This window comes from Aythya marila (genome assembly GCF_965140915.1).
Source record: "Aythya marila genome assembly, chromosome: 20".
NCBI classification, from domain to species: domain Eukaryota; kingdom Metazoa; phylum Chordata; class Aves; order Anseriformes; family Anatidae; genus Aythya; species Aythya marila.
This window is the reverse complement of record NC_139061.1, coordinates 6095368-6115000: the sequence shown is the minus strand read 5'-3', so window position 1 is coordinate 6115000 and position 19633 is coordinate 6095368. Positions and strand designations below refer to the sequence as shown.

The following is a 19633-nucleotide window of genomic DNA, read 5'->3' as shown; positions in this document are numbered from 1 at the left end:
CCAGCTCAGCATTTTTTAAGCCTCTAGTTAAAAGCACAGCTGGAAGGTTTGCTACAATTTTCTCTCAAATTTCCTCTTGCACGCCCAGCTTTGCGTGCGTGTGATGCCTGCAGCTCACCTCCTCTGCGTGCCCAAGAGCAGGGGCTGCTCCAGGAATAGCTCTGTGTTTACTCGCCTTTCCTTTCCAAATCCCGCTGAATTTTCTTTGGCTCCTCACCAAGCTACACAGGCCTGTTCCTCTCGTATTCCAGGCTCAAAGCTTGCTAAGTACATGGGGTGTTGGATGAGGAAAGCAATTTTTGTGCACCCAAGAGCATCCCCTGCACCAGGACCCTGCTAGAAGAGCCGGCAAGGGTCTTGGTTTCAGCCACAGTGTCTTAGTGGAAGGACTGCTGGATCAGGAAGATCTTCATCAGTAACTCCTTCCCATCATGGATAGATTAAGTCACATTTCATTTCTGAAGGTGAACATGGCTCCGTGCCGGTGTACTGTCTCCATAGAGGCGTTCAATTCTAAAAGCTCATGATGCAAACAACAAGAAAACATCATTTTTATCTACAAATGAGCACCTACCCTTTCCATCAGCCTCAGCTCCTGCATCTCCATCCCGCTCGATGAAGAGCCATCCACTAGAGAGCAGTGTCACCCAGCCCTTGGTGCCTACAAGCCAGCACCTCACCCCAGACGAGCGGGAGGGACACAGCCCACCCGATGTCCTCCCAGCTGGTGGGGACAAGGGACATTGCCTGTCACCCCTGGTGACCCTGACATCAGATGGCCTCCTCATGGCACAGCCTGTGGCTCTTCAGCTGGGTATTTATTTCACACGGGCTGAGATTTGGATTTGGAAGACCCAGCTCTGGCTCAAAAAGCACCTAGGCATCCTAATGTCCGAAGTAATGTGTGCGTGGAGGAAGGAACCTGATGTTTTGGGTGCGGAGTCTCCTTGAGGAGAAAGAGCTTTCAGAGGAAGAGAGCAGAATTAGCAGCGAACAGTCTTTGTTTGGGGCTGGGTAATGGAACCAACATCTCCCCAGCTGCCTCTAATTCCACACTAGAGCATGTTTCTGAGGAAGGGAAATAACAGAGACTTTTTTTGCATTAAACATTTTGGCAATTTGATATTTGGTCCCTTTCTAAGGCTGACAGGTCTCAATCATGTGCTAGGATAGAGCAAGAGGAAAATGATCAGGGTAATGAAGGTCAGGCAGCTCTGTGAACAGGCAGGGGCTGGCTGCTGCACTGCCTTTCACGGACACATGGGCTGCTGGAAGTACGAAGACTGCGTTGATTTTGGAAGCTGAGAATAAAAATATCGGCAGGCAGAAGGGAACAGACACACTGAACAATTTACTTGGATTTAAAAGGGGAAAAAACTCACAATGTTTCAGGTTTTCAGTCCAAGCCACATAAATGTGACCCACCAGCATCAGCCAAGCAGAAATCACAGCTCCATTACCCGGGAACCCAAGGAAAACCCAACCAAGACAAACTCCTGGGGCACACGCCTGGGCTGCTGGAGAAGCAGCTGCATTTGGGGGAATATTTGGTGACCTACAGCCACTGCTGGGGTTTTATGGCCCCTAGAGCAGGTGGCAAGGATAAGCCAAGCAAAAAGTGCAGAATGGACCAAAAGACCACCCGCTCCTTCCCATGGCCAAGCTGCCATTAGAAAACCTCTTTTCCCTGCCGCTCAGAGCAGCCTACAATTGTGAGATCACTGCTGTGCCACTGTCACCTTATCGCCATGGTATTTAGTAAAAGAACCCAATTAAACCTTTAAAAGCAATGAGATTCTCAGAAAATGAAGTGCTGTTAGCCCAAGAAGCAACTTGATAAATATCTCCAGCAGGGATAATTAAGCAGAAGAATGGCTTTCATTTGCATGTCACACAGCCAGCTCCTCGTCATGGTCCAGAGCCGAGGAGGCAGGATGAAGTGTTTTGGAAAGCGCCGGCCTTACTCTTTGCGAGAGCCACCATTTATGTGTTACACAAAGAGGGATTTTTCCCAACTTGTTTTTAATTTCCTGCTAAACAAAATTCTAAAAATAAGCCTTTGGCATCCATCAAAATGCTTTGCTATAATTATAGCCCTATTTAACTTCTCGTAGAAAAATGTAAATATTGCGCTGTTGGAGTACTCCATTTTTCTTCCCTCCTTACCCCCAAAATGAAAAGTATTTATAACCTCCTTCCTATGATACATTTTGCACTCAACGAACCTGCATTTTCCTATAGAGAAACCGTGCTGGAATATTTCCAACAAACTCTACTCCAGCGTAATAAGAAACTGCAGCTGACGCCCCATTAATAACATGCATTTGCAGGAAAGGCAATTTACACTACTGCCAACAGAAAAACAATCAAGAATTTAAAAGAAAACAACATGTTGGGATTGCCGCTTCTGTAAATGACCTCCAGGAATAGAATTTGACCAGAATAAGAATTTGTTCAAGTTTACGTTAGAACAAACAATAAGAATATTTTCTTTAAATTCTAGCACAGAAAAAAAAAAATAATGAAAAAGCTCTTGGAAAGGGACTTTTATGATTAGGTATATTAAAAATATCCAAGTCCCTATTGGATTTACATGAGCAGCTCTCCACTACAGAGAAGGGAGGCTGATGTGACTGGAAAAAAAGACCTTTGAATCAGGTTTTAATTCTCAGTGTCCAAAAGAAAGAGGCCACAAGAAGAGCAACCACCGAAGGCAATCGTTCATAAAAACACATAATTTGCTGCCAATATATTTAAAACAGTTCCAAAACGGTGAGTTGAAAGGAAAAGGAGGAGAAAGGAAAAGACCAGAGAGGGTGGGAGAAAGGCAGGGGCTGGGCTGGGAGGCTGGGGGTGGATGGAGGCCTTGTCCGCATGTGGGTGGAAGGGGCTGGCATTAATTATCGTCGTCCTTTCCTGCCTGGGAAAGGAACAACCACGGTCATACCGGGTGGCCTGAGGGGCATCGGCTCCATGCCGTGGGTCTCTGGGTTACAGCAGTGCCTGCGCCCACTTCTGCCTCTTGTAGGCCTCACCCCTGCCCCTTGGGGGGGGTCGAACACCACAAAAAGCTCAGGAAAAGCTTGCAGAGAACTGCATGTATGAAACCATAAAGGGTTTCCCTGAGGTTCACCCGTTGCAGAGCCTGGTTGTGCTTCCTGTTCCTTGACATGGGTTACATTCCGTCAGTGCGAGGGGAAGGAAAATGGGATCGTTGTCTGGGGTTGGGGAGGGAGAAAAGCTTCAACTCTGCTCCTCCAGACCAGTTTCTCATCAGAAACCAGCCTGAGGAATCAAAAAAGAAAAAAAAAAAAGCCCTCTCCCAACTGCTCTTCCTGCAATTAGGGAGTGATCAGCTGCCAAAGTGTGTGCCTGGGGCTTCGCTTTCCCTAAACTGTTTATTTTATCGGAGCACAGATCACATTTGGAAGAGTTTAGGCAGGCAGGGGTCCCCCGTTGCCTCTGCTCCGCGCTGATGAGAGCCAGAGCGCCAGAGGCGGCCGCCAGCCCGGCTCCCCGGGGCCCTGCTTCTTTCTGGGGTTGCCTTGGGCTGACGGCTTCCTTGGGCCCCTCTGGTAGTAGGGCTGACGGCTTCCCTGGGGACAGGCCAGGGAGCTGAGGGCACCCCTGTTAGGAGGATCTACACAGCAAGAAGGGCTCCACCGCCAGAGTGACCAGCTGCCAAGCAGAGAGGCAGATAGAGAAAGCCACAGCGAGTGCTCTTCACCTAATATTTGCTCTCATATTTCCCTTTAACAGGCCCTTTCCGTGAGCCCAGGGTGGGCAGAGAGCAGCCACTGCCATTTCTGGGGATACAACGCCAAACGAAAGGAAGCAGGCATCACCGAGCGTATTTCACCGCCCAAAGCAAACACCCTCCTCCAGCAGCGCTTCACTGGTGTTGGCAGATTATTGCCCCGCTCCTGGAGGGGATTTCAGCCTTCATCTCCCCGAAAAAGATGAAAAGGGAGCGAATATCAGAGGAGACGTGGGCTGCCAAGACTTCCTTTTCAGCCAGGCAGAACGGAGGTAACCTGATACACCGCTCCGTCCTGCACGCCAGCAGCGCTCGCCCAGCTCCCGCAGTCTCTCCCGTGTTGCACATTGTGCTGGACAAGCAGGAAAACCACAAAAACCTTCCCTGAATTTTCCCTAGCTGGCTGTTTAACCTACTTGCTTTTCTGACACGAGACAGGCCCTGTTATCGGTCATATCAAATGCTGCGCTGCAGGGAGCTTTAGGAGAAAACAATGACTAAAACCACAAGCAAATCGCCCTCTCCCATTCAGCTTTCTCAATGCAAGCATTTTGCCCTTTTTTCTGTTTTCTGTACCCATCAGTGATGACATTTCATGGTGCTGTGCTCTGAGCTGTTAGAGAATGAGTGATGCTGGAGAGATCAGCGTATATCTTTCCAAGATGACTTGCCCATATTGTGTGGAAGCATCAATATATTTTTTGCAAGTTGCAGCCCCATTGCCTTGAGGATGGTGAGCCACCTTTTAGCCACCAGTGGCTAAAAGCTGACCCAAAAGCTGATTAAAGCAGGGTGGGCAGGAGGGGACTAGTTCCAGTTGCACACTTTTCTCTTAGCTGAGATGCTACTGAGGAAAAATCCTCATCTTCTGGCAGAAAGGTGAGACGTGATCATCATGAGAGACTGAGCACATGAGGTCAGCTTCCTCCACCCCCAAAAAAAAACAACAGTATAAGTGCTAACCCTGGGCAAGGGGAGGGTGAAACACCCGGAGAAGCATAGCGCTACCCTGGGCTCCTTGCTAGACAAACAAGACATCAGTTTGGGGCCTGAATGTCCCATTTTTTCAGGGGTGTGTCAAGCTGCCACGTGTTGGCAAGAGTCTCAAAAGCCAAACCTGATTACTTAGCACCTTGTCGGGATCTGAGCTCTGCAGTTTGGTCTCCCTGCTAACAGAGGTGCTGCCCAGCCCCTCATTGGGATGCAGAAGCTCCATCTGCACTGGGCTGAATGCTGCCATGATGCTCGACCATCCCAGCTGGGCCCATGCCAGAGGGCACCTTTATTCTGTTTTCCTCCACCTTTTGGCCCGTTGAGCCAAGGGAATATGCCACGTCTAATTACGAAGCCTTCGACTTGAAAGGGACGAGTCCCATCTGTGGCTGGGTCACCACAGGGCGAGTTGGGACCTCAGGGCCAGGCTCCCAGGGGACAGCACCGCTTCCAGCGCTCTCATCAACCCCAGCATTTGCATCCCAGTTTTAAAGCGTTATTTTCATGCAAAGAGAGCAGCGACAAAACCGAAAAGCTGATCAGAAGCGGGAGCCCCGAGGTTCGGCTCTGTGTGATGCATGAGCTCACTGAGCACTTCATTTACCGCTGCTAACGACACGCAACGTGAAAGGGCTGAGAAAAACCACCCCATGCACTATCAAAGCTTCACCATAAAGCTCGATTCCCCTAATTGGGAAACGTAGCCGGGGGCTCCCAGGAGCCAGCCACACCGGGCAGCTTCTTGCAAGGTGGCCGGCTGAAAAAAAGGAATAAGGCAGCGGGGTTTGGACGAGACAAGTGGGCACGGGGTGCCTGGAGGACTTCCAAGGCAGGGAGGAAGCGTGTGTGGGGGATTAATTATCTCGCCAGCCGATTCCTACTTTAATAACAATTTCTACTAGATGCTTTCCTGAGTTTTGAGGATAGATTTAAGCAATCACCGCAATGTGCCGAAAGCAAATCTAATTTCCACTCCCCCAGATGCAGAGGAAGCGGAGGACTAATTATTAAAAAAAAAACAAAGTCACACCTTTAACAGTCAAAGGCCTTTCCTAATCAGGCACAGGATGAAAAATTACGTTCAGGGAGCAAGGTGCCACCAAGGGCGTGCAGGGATGTCACTGGGGCTGCTGGTCCTGCTCCCACCATACCCACTGCTTGCCCTCTTTATTCTTCCTAAGGGGAAAAAGGGAAGGGCCAGAGCATGGCTCCAGCTCCCTTCAAGCCAATTATCACCTAGGAATGTTCCCTCGGAGAAAACTGAATTATTTCTTAGTGTGTTGGGGGGAAGGAGGAGGAGGATAGAGGCTGGGAGCCAAGGTTTTAAGGCACAGGTCGTGTTGGTGGCTACCTGAAGCTTTTAGGCTGCGGCAGGTTGAGCAGTGTGAGCCAGCTCAGGAGAGCACGCAAGCAGGGAGGAAAGCCCTGGTGCTGTAAATCACCTCATTCCACTCTTGCTGCCAGGGAAGACTTTTTTCTCCTTTAGGCTATTTTCTAGTACTTCTGGCTGTCGGTTCATTTGTTCAAGCAGGGAACAACAAAGGCGATTCGAGCATTTGTCAAAACCGGTATTCATCAGCAGGAAAAAAAAAAAAAAAAAAGGGAATAAATGGTACTCCACTGTTTGGGTTAATTGTTTAAAATTCTGGAGCATCCCAGTAGGCTTGCGGAGGGCAACACATGGGGTAAGGGCTCATTTTACAGTGATTGAATGGAAAATCTTAAGCCCCTTCCAACACTACATCTTGCCCTGCAGCATGTACCCGGATGGCATTTCAATATGCATGCATAATTTACAGTTTAGCTCCAACAAGCTTAAAAATTTGGTCTTTGCTAATGCCGGCACTCTTTGGCTGAGCAAGGTGAACAGGGGCTGGCAGCATCTGCAGGGAGCAGCCGACTCATCACTGAGATTACGCAGCCATCGGGGACAAACTGCACCAGCAGAAAAACAGCCAAAAAGCCAGTGGGAGCAGCCCAGCGAGCCAGGGCGAGCTGCTGCAGGGCTGTGTGGGCGAAGTGAAGGCAAGGCAGAAATTTGAATCAATGGAAATCCCTGTTTGCCATGCATTTAATTTGAATCCAGTGAGTGGATGCAGGAACAAGCACCGTGTGTTTGCATGTCCCGTGCTCCGTAAGCAAGAGCTCCCAAATGCTGCATGGGGAAGATGGCAAGGGCATCGAGCCCCACTGCAGGGCACAACTCTGACAGTCCTGTGCAATGCTGGGCAGCTGGTGTGGGACACACGAAGCCAGGTCCTGGCCAAAATCCACGCTGGCTGCTGCTTTCTTGCAAAGTGTCCCTTCCAGGAGTTATTTCAGGCAGGAGAAACTCCTCTGAAGAGGCACTTGTTGTCCATAAGCAAAGGGGTGCTGGCTGTAGGAGTGATCTCTTTGTGGCCGAGGCAAATTCCCTATTTCCAAGGCAAATCACACCAATTTGAATTAGTCCCAAATGCTCTCAGGTTGGATGGAGGCTCAACAGACCTCACGCAGCACAAAACCACGCTGCAGCTGGTGTCTCCGGCTGTCGCCATCTGAGTACTGCATAACAATGCTTGCTCACGTTTTGTTTTCCTCACATTTTGCTGGAAGCATGCAAATTCATGCCCAGGCTCAGCCCCTGACAATCTGTTGGCATACCTGGGTCCCGGGGTCTTAAAAGATCCCCAGGGCATCCACGGCGCTTTCTGACAGAGCGAGGACACCGTGCTCCCTTCTCACAGCTATGAGACTTCTGCAAGCAGAAGCACTCTCCTCATCGGCTGCCAAAAAGGCAATTTTGGACCTGCAGAGTCAGGATTTGGCCTGCTCAGTCACCGATTCATCTGCCCTAAACCTCATCAGTCCAAATGTCTTGATGCTGCAAAACACCAACACGCTCGCGCTATGAATGCCCACAGCGCAGGAGCTGGGATGAAGCTTTCTTTGGACACCTCCATCTGATGCCACCACACCGGTTTGGCACCCAGAGGGACACAACATCCCTCACCCACGCACGGGTGCTGAGCCAGGGCTCGTGTCTTGTCCCAGCAAACCGCTCTGGCGCAGTAAGCAAGGCAGCACCGTGCTCTCCGGAGCCACGCCAGCCCACGAGCAACCTGCTGGCCTCCAGCAAACGGCTTGATGGATCATCTGGTCTCAGCCAGATGATATAAACTCACCGAGCAGCTGGGAAATTAAACTGGTGCTTTCATCTCCATCGCACAAAACGGGCCCCAGGGTGAGCAGCGCTGGCTGGGAAGAGTGTGGGCAGTGCCCAGGAGCAGCCCCCACCTTCTGCATGCTGCTGCAGTGCTCTGCTCCCCTGCGAAAATAACTCGTTTCCACCCCAAACTCGCCTATCTAGTGGCCAGATAATTTTCCAGAGGAAACAAAGAATGAAATGGGTGATTCACCACCTGCTTATTCTCCTCCCCAGGTGGTTTTTGGGGTGTGCAGGGTCAGAGTGTGCTGGGAAATGTTGGTGCTTCCAGGAAGGGGGGGAGCAGGCTGCCAGGAGGACTCCAATTTCCCCCACAAAAGCAAGCATGGTGTGTTTCACTGCCACAAGCAGCACGCTGCAGAATGATTTCTTAATCACAGACCTCACCAATATTTGCTCCCCTGGATTCAGGCCCTTTATTTGCTCACCCTCCAGAACCGTTCGCATCTCGCCAAAGGTCGTTCCAGTGCCTCTGACTCTAAATGAACCCGCTGTTGCTTCACTACAAACACCACAACACCTTCCTTTCAAGCCTCTCTGCCTCCCCTGGGAAAGGCAGACTGACGTGCACCGACATCCCAAGGGACCCTGGCACGGGGACACCTTCGTCTTGGTCACCACCTCTGCTGGAAAACATTTTTCCCTGGGAACATTTCAGCCCAGCCCCACACTGATACCGTGACAGCAGCAAGCATCAGTGCAAAAGAAAAGATATTTCTGGTCACATCAAGGTCTACCGAGTGCAGATCCTGTGTCTGGATGTTAATTAATGCTTAAGTAAAGGATATAGGGCTTTAATCAGTTATTCCTCTCTGGAAAATCCTCCCAGTTTGCAGCGCTTTAGGGACTTCTTGAGCCAGAGGTGGCACCTAAACCATGCTGCTTAATGCTGAAGACATCTCCTGAGTATTTAGACTGAAGTCCAAAGAGCCGCAGGCTGGCAGAGGGAGGAGATGCCCAGTGACCATGAAGAACACAAGGTGAGGAGGATAAAGGTGATGGAAAGTGCACGCCTGTGAAATCACCTGCATCCAAATATTCCTCCCAACTCCATCTTGACTTCTGGCACCTCACTTTTTTCCTTTTTATTTTATTTTCTCCCACGGTGTATGCTCTGAATCGCAGTCAGCCTGCTCATGGGCTGCACTGGGTGCTGTAGGGGGACACAAGCAGGCTCAGAGCACAGGTCCCAGCTCTGCTGGAAGGCAGCCCCATCCCCTGAGGTCCTCCTTAGCATCACCACAGAGTTTCAAAGCACAGAAAATATATTTTTATGTACATTAGCTGAGTGCTGCACATACCAGACCAAGCTGAAGGTGAATATCCCCCACAGGTTATGAGATCTGCCTGCTCAGGGAAGCTCCTACTTCGTCTGCAGCTGCTAGGAAGACACTGCCATTATGCTCACTGGGGCTGCAGACGGGCAGAAAGGTCACAGAGGTGGGAAGGCTTAAAAAAAACAACCTGTAAATGCCAGCTGGCTTTCCTCCTCCCTCTGCACTCATGGTTGAGCTGCCTGGCTCCTCCACTGCTCCCTCCTGAAGGAGCCGAGCTTAGCACCATTCCTCATCCTGCCGCTGCTCTCATTAGCGGGGCAGAGAGCCTTCATTAATAAGGCCCAGCAAGTGCTTTGCCTGTCCAAGACCAATGCCATAAAAGAAAAGCCAAGCAAAGCACGACGATGCCTTAACCAGGATGCTGCATGCACTGCGAGCACGCTGATGCTCAGCACCACTGACTGCACCGAGTGTGGCCAGGGGCTGCAGAACACAAGGCAGCCAAGGGAGAGGTTTTTGTGCCTTGCTCATCCTCCCCTTGTTTTCCACTCTCCCTCCCCCAAACCTTCGCTCTCTTCTGTGTCACGCCAGGTCTTCCCATCAGGTGAAGTCGCCCCACTGTTACCGGATTACTCTGTCCTGTGGTTAACCCCACTGCTCCCCGTCGGCAGGGCTCATGCAGGGATCCCTCCTGTGCCACCAGCAGCTGGCACGATGACAAGGGACACCAGGGCACCAGCCACGACGTGAGACCCTTCTGGGGGTCACTTTGTGTTTCCCAAAGAGGGCTGGTCTGCCTCAGCCAGGGGGGTTTGAATGCTGAACCACCGCGATACGCAGAGATTAAATTCTCATTTCCAACCCTCCTGGGACAAGCGATGGCAAAAGTACGGTATGATAAGTTGGAGATGGACTCTCCTGTGCTTTTAGGGCAATTAGCAGGAAAAAAATAATGCAGTAAATAACTGCAGTATTTCTAATGCTACAGGATACACATGGGGACAAGCTGCACTCCACCCCAGCAGAGCTGTTATTAGCATCTGCCACGCACAGGCAGCACTTAGCGTCTGCCCTGGGAAAGGGATTGCTTTCTGCCTGCATCCGCTGCTGTTCTGCCTGCCACCATCACCAGCGTGGGGATGGGCAGGGATGGCCAGGAGCTGTGCGAGGAGGGCAGTGAGGATGGCAGCCTCCTGTGGGCCTGCTCATGGAAAAGTGTGGCACACTTTTCCCAGCACGGAGCCTCAGGCCATGCAGGGAAGAGCAGAGATGCTTGGAAATCGCCTGCTTTCCACTGCAAAGGTGGAGTGACTTGCAATACAGCCAGCCCTCAGGGCACCAGGCAGTGTCCCAGCCTGGTTTTGGCAGCATTTGCTCCGTTAGCTGGACAGCACTGAGCTGGGGCAGCCCCAGAACCGACGGGGAAAGGCAGTCCCCTCGACACGACAGCCACCCACAGATCCCAAAGGTCTCCAGCTCGCAAAATCCCCACTCTTCTGCAGCAGCCTGCTGTGAACACACACACAGGGATGGGATTTTAATGAAGAGGAGACCACACAGTTCCTCCCACCAGCGGCAGATTCGCACTGGAGGCTCAGAAGGGGGCATTGTTGTGGGAGCCACAACTGCTGCTATCGCTCGCCCACAAACTCCCAACAGCAGCAGAGGATTTTCATCCACAAACATTCGTTCTCTCTCTGTTTTCAAAAGGAAGGGCACATTATTCATGCGACAGGCTTCCCCCTGTAAAAACTCCTTTTTTTTTTTTTTTTAAATTTGTGTTTCACAAAGGCTTTGCAGAGAAATGCAAGCAGACACTACGAGCAACTATGAACAATCAGCAGCCAGCATTCCTCCAGAACAGAAATGTTTTGTGCCCCTGATGAAATGAGGAGTGGGATGTTAAAAGATCACTCCTACCAACAATTAAAAGCTGCTTAACCTCCATAAGTTCATCACAAAATCTAAACACACGTCTCTGCTGCTCTAACAAAGAACTCCTGCTGTGCCAGAGCAGGTAGATCTTAGCCCAAATGGGATTTTCAAGCAGATTTCTAACACATCCGAAGGTTTTACAAGAGCAAGGAGGAGCTCAGGCTGACTCCTGGGTGTAGAGGAGGACCCCGGAGCGCCTGTTTCAGACTAACATTGCCTCTCACATGAACTCCTTCCTTGCTGCAAACACTCACCCTTTGAGCACTGTCTGGAAAAAAGAGGGAAAATGCAGGCCTTCATTCTACAAAGGCTCAGCTTCTGGTAAAATATTTCTGATGGTAAAATATTTGGGATGCTTTTCCCAGCCGTTTCCATGAGAAGAGTCACCTGGCCCCGAACCGGTGCTGAACTCTCCCAAGGAAGAAAATGACAGTGGCAGGAAAAGCTAGGAATTTACTGACCCTAAAGAAAAATTCCCAAGCAGTTTTGAGACCGAAGCTCAATGGGAAGCATTCCTCTTTGGCGAGAGGCCTTTTACTGGTGTGTTCCCACATCCCCTTTAATACCCTGGGAAACAAAGCAAACGGGGCACGGCTGGAGGGGGGCACCTGGCTGGAGGAGAGCCAGGAGGGGAGCCCTCGGTGCTACAAACAGGAGCTGGGAGCTCTGCCTCCTCGGGGGCAAAATACCTCCAAATTATTGCAATACTGGCGCTGAAAAAGAAGGGAGCAAAGCACATTTCCAGCTGCCTCCAGAAGGCAAAATGAGGCTTGGAGAGGGGCTCTAAGCCAGCTCCAGGAGGCTGACCGTCTACTCTGAGCTACCAGACATCCTCCCCATGCTGTTGCTTTGTCCTCATGTGCTGCAAAACCACATCCCCCAGGGCCAGGGGGGTTCCCCAGGTGCTGCTGCCACCATGGATGTGGAGTGAGAAGAAACCACCATTTTCAGTCCTGCTCAGGCTGGGAAAAACAAAGGAAACAAATGCTACATTCTGTCTTATCGTGCATCGCCCCGTAATTTGCATGTAACATGAAAAAATGTTTATTATTCAAGGCCTTTTATGCCCCAGCTGAGGCAGGGCACAGGCAGCAATGCCAGCAGTGACAAACGCCTGCCTGCTGCATCGCCCCACGCACACCAACACTCACAGAGGGACAGAAGACGCCAGCCAGTGTCAGAGCCTTTTATGATTAAACAGATCCTCCATCTCAGAGATTTACAACCCATCCCAGGCAACTTTCCTAGCTCATCCCAAGAGAAAAATGATAGATATTGAGTCATAACAGAGTCAGAACCAGAGAAAACTGCCCAAGCGGCGAAACCACGTGGAAAATACACGAGGTGGGTGCGTTGGCACTGGGATGGGCACTGAGGTTCTGCACCAGCAGGGCATCAAGGGGGGCCTGGATCAGTCCCTTAGGCATGTTAAGGAAGCAAAACATAAAAAGAGGCTTAAGTTTGGAGAGAATGAAGAAAATAGGTAACATATTAGAGTGCTAAATCCATATTTAAGGTCCTGAGGTGTGACTTTTATAAATGCAGAGATCCCAGCGGGTCGCAGTGCCACGTTCCTCAACTGCTGCAGCTCCCTTTCCACTCACTGACCTCTTTCCTACTGCAGTTATCTCAAGCACCCCACAGCTGTTGTGGTAGCACCACAAATTAGTAGAAACAAGGCTATTCCTCGAGTGAACCGAGAGCGATGCCATTTTTTCCACGGAATGACATTTCAGAGCAAGGCATAATGAAGCCGGAGCGTGTTCAAGCACTGACTGTGCTGCTTGTTGGGCGGAGATGAAAGGAGTCTCTGTTTAAACTGGAATTTAGCCCAACGAGATAGAGTGGTGAGACAATAAAGGGGCTTTTGGACTGAATTGGAGAGACATTGGCAGAAACCACACACGGGAGGTGGCTGCAGCTTCGGGATGGGGGAAATGTAGCGGAGAACATCACAGCAGCAGAGACGCAAGAGATTACAAGAAAATTGACTGATGTGGCATCCCATCACAGCAAAACACCCAACTAGAGGTTGAGAAGTACTGAGCAACCATGCCTGCTTCTTGCATGTGCAGGATGGTGTCAATGAGGAGGTAACAACATCTCTGTGTTACTCAGATATGAGGGTCTCTACGAACAACAGGGCTCAAGGGATAACGAGCCAGATCTCCTGGAGGCATGGTCCTAATCCTGCTTGCCCCCCCTCGTCCTTTAGTCCCTGGTGTCCGTTTCCCTCCCCTCTTTTTTTGTAATCTTTTGTCAGACTGAGTTTTTTCATGGGATTAGTCTCTTCCTATGGCTACAGATAACATCTGCTACACCAGGAACCAACACTCTCTCGGGACCATCAGCAAACACCTGGATACAAATCCTAGCCCTGCCAGATTGCAGCTTCTTTTGCACTTCTCACTTCCTTAAAAATACAAAACACCACAATTACATACGTAAGGCATTGTATTACCAAAAACAAGGAGCCCTTTCCATTCCCAACAGCCTCATTCAGAGGTTTTTGGTACCATGGACCAGGATGTTAGTGGCCAGGATGCTTTGCTGAGGACCTGGGTGAGAAGGGCACTGGGACATTTATTCCTCTTTTTTTAATCAAACAGTTCCCATCGTGCAAACATGCAGCAAGCCCTGGCATGCACGGTGACATGTGCCTACACTGTGACAGGTGCCTGGATGTTAATTACCAGCTAATTAGGACATCTTGGAGCATTTTGTCTCCAGCACCCAGCATGGGGCTGTTGGAGCATGGCTGGCTCCTCCTTCCCAGCCTGGTCCCCATCCCTGGGCACCACCACGCTGTTCTCCTGCAGAACAAGGCTGTAATAGGGAAAGAAAAGCAGCAACGGAGCAGAACACCTCTGGGTGAGCACAATGAAACCTGGTAACACGGCCACGTGTAGGGGAAAAGGAGCGGGGATAGGACAGGGGTCATTGGGGTGGCTCGAAAAGCCAACTCACCAGGACTGCGGCTTCCTCTTCATGATGCCTTGGCGTCTCCACTGCGAGTGGGGGCTGAGGTGGTAGGTGAGCTGCCGGCAGAGCTTCTCCATGGCCCCGAGGGAGTCCCCCTCCTGCAGAGACAAGGGAGGGATGCCAGGTAAGGTGGCTGCAGCGTGACTGTCCTGCCCCCAGGATGCTCCAATCCTGGAGCCGCTAGAAGCTGTCAAGTCGCAAGGCACTATGCTAAAAATTGGACAGGAAAGAGGAAAAAAAAACCTACTGATTGCTAGGGTGCTGCAAGGATGGAGGCATTTTGCCAAGGGTCAGCGCACACACAGACATTGCTCACGGGTGGGATTCCTCCTCTGCAAATCCACCTCCAAATGCAAGCAAGGCCGGAGAGCAGCAGCCCACTGCCCTGGTGGAAACCACAACCCAAACTCCCAAGTGTTATCCATCACATATGTGAGCACTGTTTGTATTTATGGGGTCTATCCCCAGCATGACCCACCAGGAAGGTTTGTCCCGTGAGTGCCCACGATGCCACAGTCACTGCAGTTCATTCAGCAGCAGCGCCGTTATCGTTTGACACCACCTAATGGCTTTCGGCACACAAATTGTACAGAGATTGATTAAATAAACCAAACGACCCATCCGTTACTGTCAGAACCGTTTCACACAAGGACAGACGCTAAGAGGTTTGGTGAGCCTGGAGATCTCAGGAAGAGCACTCATCAGAAACGCTCAAAGTGGGTATTTGATAGGAAAAAAAGCATCAAGGAAAGCAGCGATTTTGGTGGAGTCACCTTAATTCCAGTTAAAATTTCCATGCGAAAGGATAGCAAAATGAGAAATCATTGGTTTTGAAAACTTTAGTTCTTAAACTTCCTGAATCTGGTCCTATAACTTTTAGTTCCTAAAAATAAACCAAAATACAAATGCCAGCACCTGAACAGCTAAATCACGTCTCCTTTCAAGCTCTCTACATACCAACGCATGATACGACTCTTAATGATGCAAAATGTCTGGCTTGCTCTCTGAGAGATGACAAGCAGAGATTAAGCAAAGGAATAATTATACAACAAGCCAAGATGTGAAAATTTGTGCATTCTGCCTGGTTTTATGAAATTGCTGCATCATGAAACATCTCAGAAAAGAAACAGAAGCTGGAAAGGAAGCCCCCAAATTAGCAGTCAGCCCGGGCTCAGCTCACTGCTGCTCTTTATTCAGGCTGATTGCCCAAGATTTTGCCCTGTTGCTGGACAAGCTGGACAGGGATGCTGATGAAGATGCTGAGTCTCATCTGCCAGGATGCCCTATTACTGCTGCCCTCCCGTCCTCTCCCTCCAGCCTCAGCAACGAGCTGCGTATTTCGCGCAGCGTAATTTATGCAATGTATTCTCCCACCTCACCTCGCAGTCAGCAGAGCAGGACGGGCTTTATAAAGACATTATAAATATTAAATTAACCAAGGAGCAATCTGGTTTTTGACAAATCACCTCTGGGTGTGCAGGGAAACAAATGCATCAGGTTTTCTTAAGGAAGGAAAAAAAAAAGCAGGGCAGAAGGGGCACATCAGCAGATGGCTGGAGCAGAAATAGCAGCATAGGGCATTAACCCCTTCATTTCAGCGCCTCATTTATCACCATGACTTTAAATAAGGGTTTTAATCCCACGAATTTTGGTGCGGCTTCAGCCTACGCTCACCCCCAAGCAAGCTGAAATCTCTCCTGGAGGCCCTGCAGCAACAAATAGCTACAGCTCGAGACTCAGAGATGGGGGAACTCAACAGGCTCAGCACGTCAAATTAGCAGAGAAAAAGAAACAACAGAGAATAATTTATTTCGTGTTTTCCACTAGAAGGGCTGAAAACACATTACAGTCATTTTTTAATCAAGGACTCCAAACATTGGGGGCAGACAGCGGCACGTGCTGCTCCCTCTCGATGCTCTCCCCTCTGCCAGCACAACCAGCAGCCCCAGCACAAGAGGAAAACGCTGTGGATTTCCACACCTACCCCGTGTTTCAGCTCCTGCCATTTATCTTTGGGTCCGTGAGCCGTTTGCTGCCTTTCAGTTAAAGGGAAGCAAACACATTTTGCATAGAACAGAGGGGAGAGAAGCCAGAGGGAAACTCTTTAGAGAGGCTACAAATCAGGCACAGCTGGTGGGGACGCTGTGTGCCAGGCAGGGCTCCTCAGCGATGCTCTCCCCCTGCCAGTGCTGTTTGTGCTCCATCCTCTTGGAGGGCTCCTTGCACACCAGCATCACCACCTCCAGGTCCCAATTTCAGCAGAGTTGTCTGCACAGCCACAGCATGTGCCCTGCTCCCTGCTGCAGTGCAGACCCCATCACCGAGACTCCCACCTTGAGCAAAAGGGGCTGTGGTGCCCCAGCTTTGAGATAATGGTGCCCAGATCCATGCTGCTCAGGCTCAGCTGGGCTTTCCCCCTGCTGCACCGCATGGGATGATGCTTGTTCTGAAGGGAACAGCACGCCAAAATGTGTAGAGAAAAAAAATTAAAAATAAAAAAACCTGGAGGAAGCGGGCACTGTGCTGCGACTCAGCGCTGCAAATTGCCTCTGCCGTAATCCTGGAAATGACAATTAAAATTATCTCCTGTATTAGCCTGACAACTAAATTGTTGGGGAAGTGAAACGACTCCGCAGAGGAATATGGCCAAAAAAAAAAAAAAAAAAAAAGCAGAGGAAGTAAAAGCCCCAGAAGCTTGTGCTGATGCACGCATGGCAGGAGGCTCCCTGGGAGCCCTCCAGGCTCTGGTAAGAGATTTTGCCCCAAGCAGCTGCTGAGCCTCTCGAGTGCTGTGTCCAGGTCCCTGCTGGAGGCTCAGATCTCAGCTTCCCATCGCGGACACCTTCTGAGAAATTAAGCACAAAGAAATCCCCTCATGGGCACCCAGCAAACCACCAGCACCCCTGCAGGACCTTGAGGGGCTCCAAGAAAAGATGTTAGAGCAGGACGAGGCATCTTCTGAGCCCCATCTCCCTGCTTCAGCAGCCTTGACCAGCTCATCCTTCACTAGCAAGCTCGACTCACAAGTCCTGTGGGTACAGGGCTCTTTGTGTTTTGGGGTTTTAAAGCGCTATTTAGACAGCACCACTTCTGGGCACGGCAACTCACGCCCCTCTGGTCGTGGCACCACGCAAGGGTACAACAGGAGGGGCTTCTCCACACCATCCTGCAGCAGGCTGGAGATAAATGCTCCAGTTTAGCTCTGGGATGGATGCTCAGCACATCTCAGGGGCTGCTCACTTGGTTGGACCTGCCCGAAGCCTCCAGGACCCCAGATTACCAGCAGCACTCGTGGGGCAGCGCTATTTTGGGGCTGGAAAAGGCTGTAGGAAGCCTCTTTTTGAGGAAGTTCCTAAACCTCCAGCACCTCCAAGACCCAAGCAGCAGCAACTCCCCCAAGAACTCAGTGGGGAATGGTCACAGGCCAACCCTACAACAGCTTTCCCAAGCCAGCAGCACCACGATACAGCAAAATGGGCTCCCCAAAAGCACCCCCAAGCCTGACCCACGTCCAAAAGCCACCCTGGGCTTCCCAAAACCTGCTTGCAGAAGCAGCAACGCAGCTGAAGCGGTGCCAAAGGCAGAGCTGGACACCCGTGCTATGGTTTAAACAAAGGCTTTTCCCTGCTTTATTGGACAAGTCTATCAGGAAATAATTGAAGCTTGCGCACGCTCCCGTGGGACCAAGCCCAAAAGCTTGTTTGGAAACTGATGCAGCAGAAAAACCAGCACGGCTCGCTCGCCTGGAGGAAGTTTTAACCTCACTTCCCTCAAAATGAAAGGCAGTGGCCAAACGGGCTTCCTGCCCCCCCGCAGCCATCGGCTCAACCTAGGGCTGGCTTTGTTGGGGGCAGAGGGCACAAGCGGCAAGGACGATTTATCTCAACCTGCAAAAACTGAAAGCTGCAGCGCTGGGTTTTGGCAAACACTCCGTAAAACAATTTTCCTCGTAAACAATGAAAAGTGCCATTTTTTACTGAGCGCGTTGTCTACAAACAGAATAAGACTGTGGGGTTGATCACTGCCCTGAAATAACCTAGAGGGACAGACCTCCAGTAAAACCTGGCAGCGATGCCAATGCCGTGGTGCTTCATGTCCACAGAGGACCCGGCCCCTTCTAGCACCGGGCATTTGTGGAAAATGGGAACGTGAATTTGTTGCTCTGGTTTCCAGCCTCTGGGAGGAAAACCCCAGGGCATCTGTGGGTCCGGGAGGTGCAGCCCAGCACACAGAGCTCCTCAGCTTTCCCAGCTGCTGCTGCTGGAAGAGGCCTGGGGGCTTTCTCCTGGCACCGCATGCACAGAGCATGCAGGGAGCCGCGTGGCACCCGTTCCCCTACTCATTTATCTCGGGAAGCTGGGAGGCATTTAGGAGAAGCCATGCCTCACACCTTTATGCAGCGCCCCAGCTCCCAGCAAGGCTCATGGAGCTCACGAGCAAACCCAGGCAGTGCAAGCATCGCTGCCGTCGGCAGCAACCACAGTTTTGGGGCAATGTCTCGGTTCCTTCTCCTCCACCTGGAGTGTCCTGGCTGAGCTGGCAGAGACCCAGCACAGTTCCCGGCCGTGGAGGACACGATGCTGAGCACAGGATGGAGGAGGGATGAGGGGAGAGCTGAGAGCAGAGGCTTTCCCTGCACAGGGCCCCTCTCCCTGCCGTTCCTCCTCCATCCTCGCCTGCCTCCAGCCCCTGGAGGAGGAGGAGAAGGCTGCTCGCTGCCGGGAGGAGCCGGAGATTCATGAGATTGCAATCCCTTAACCAATTTCAGCTGGGAGAAGGATTCGTGGCACACACCCCAGCTGCGAGCTGCCGCCAGCCCCGCGCCCACAACTGGAAAACGAGGAGGGGGCAGGAGCCGAGCTGGCTCCTGCGAGGGTCCCGCTTTGTCCCCATGCAGGGCTCACCCATGGCATGGGCAAGGAACAGCCCTGAGCTGTTCTATCTATCAGATAGAACAGAGCCCATCTATCTATCCATCCATCCATCCATCCCCGCACGCAGCCCCACAAACCCTCAGGGGCTGCAGCCCACGCTGCTCCCCCCTACCCATGCCACAAAAGCCAAGCTCCACGTTCCCAAACCTCACCTCTGGGCTGCTCCAAAAGCAGCAGCACACCTGGAGGCAAAAAACACCCTAAGGCCTTGCAATAAAGACGTTATTGCAAACTCATTTGTTCTCGCTAAGCACTGAATCGCCCGCGGCAAAGCAGAGCCCGGGGGGCTGCGCTGGGGCCGGACACGGTGTTAAATGGGTCAGCGTTAATGACTGCAGAGCCCTGATACAGAACTCGAGCTGCAGCACAGCTCTGACCCAAATTAGAACAATTAGCCATCGGCCCAAGCCGGAGGAAGCGACAGGTTTTTGCTTGCATTGTTACCCAGCCCCACGTTTCTGTCACTCGCAATCAGTCTCTGGGCAAAACCAGTGCTGTGCAGCAAATCCTACTGTGTGACAAGCCCCGGATTGGCCCTCCAAACCCAGGA

At 51.2% G+C, this 19633-nt stretch overlaps 1 protein-coding gene across 1 annotated transcript in view; it reads right to left on the bottom strand.

Annotated features, from left to right (window-relative positions):
• The window catches only part of LRRC75A (leucine rich repeat containing 75A), a 66641-nt gene that overhangs the window by 9242 nt on the left and 37766 nt on the right, over positions 1 to 19633 (bottom strand). The window contains exon 3 of the mRNA XM_082776416.1: positions 14135 to 14247. Within this exon, the coding sequence (XP_082632542.1) occupies positions 14135 to 14247 (113 nt within the window). The remainder of the gene's footprint in view (positions 1 to 14134; positions 14248 to 19633) is intronic.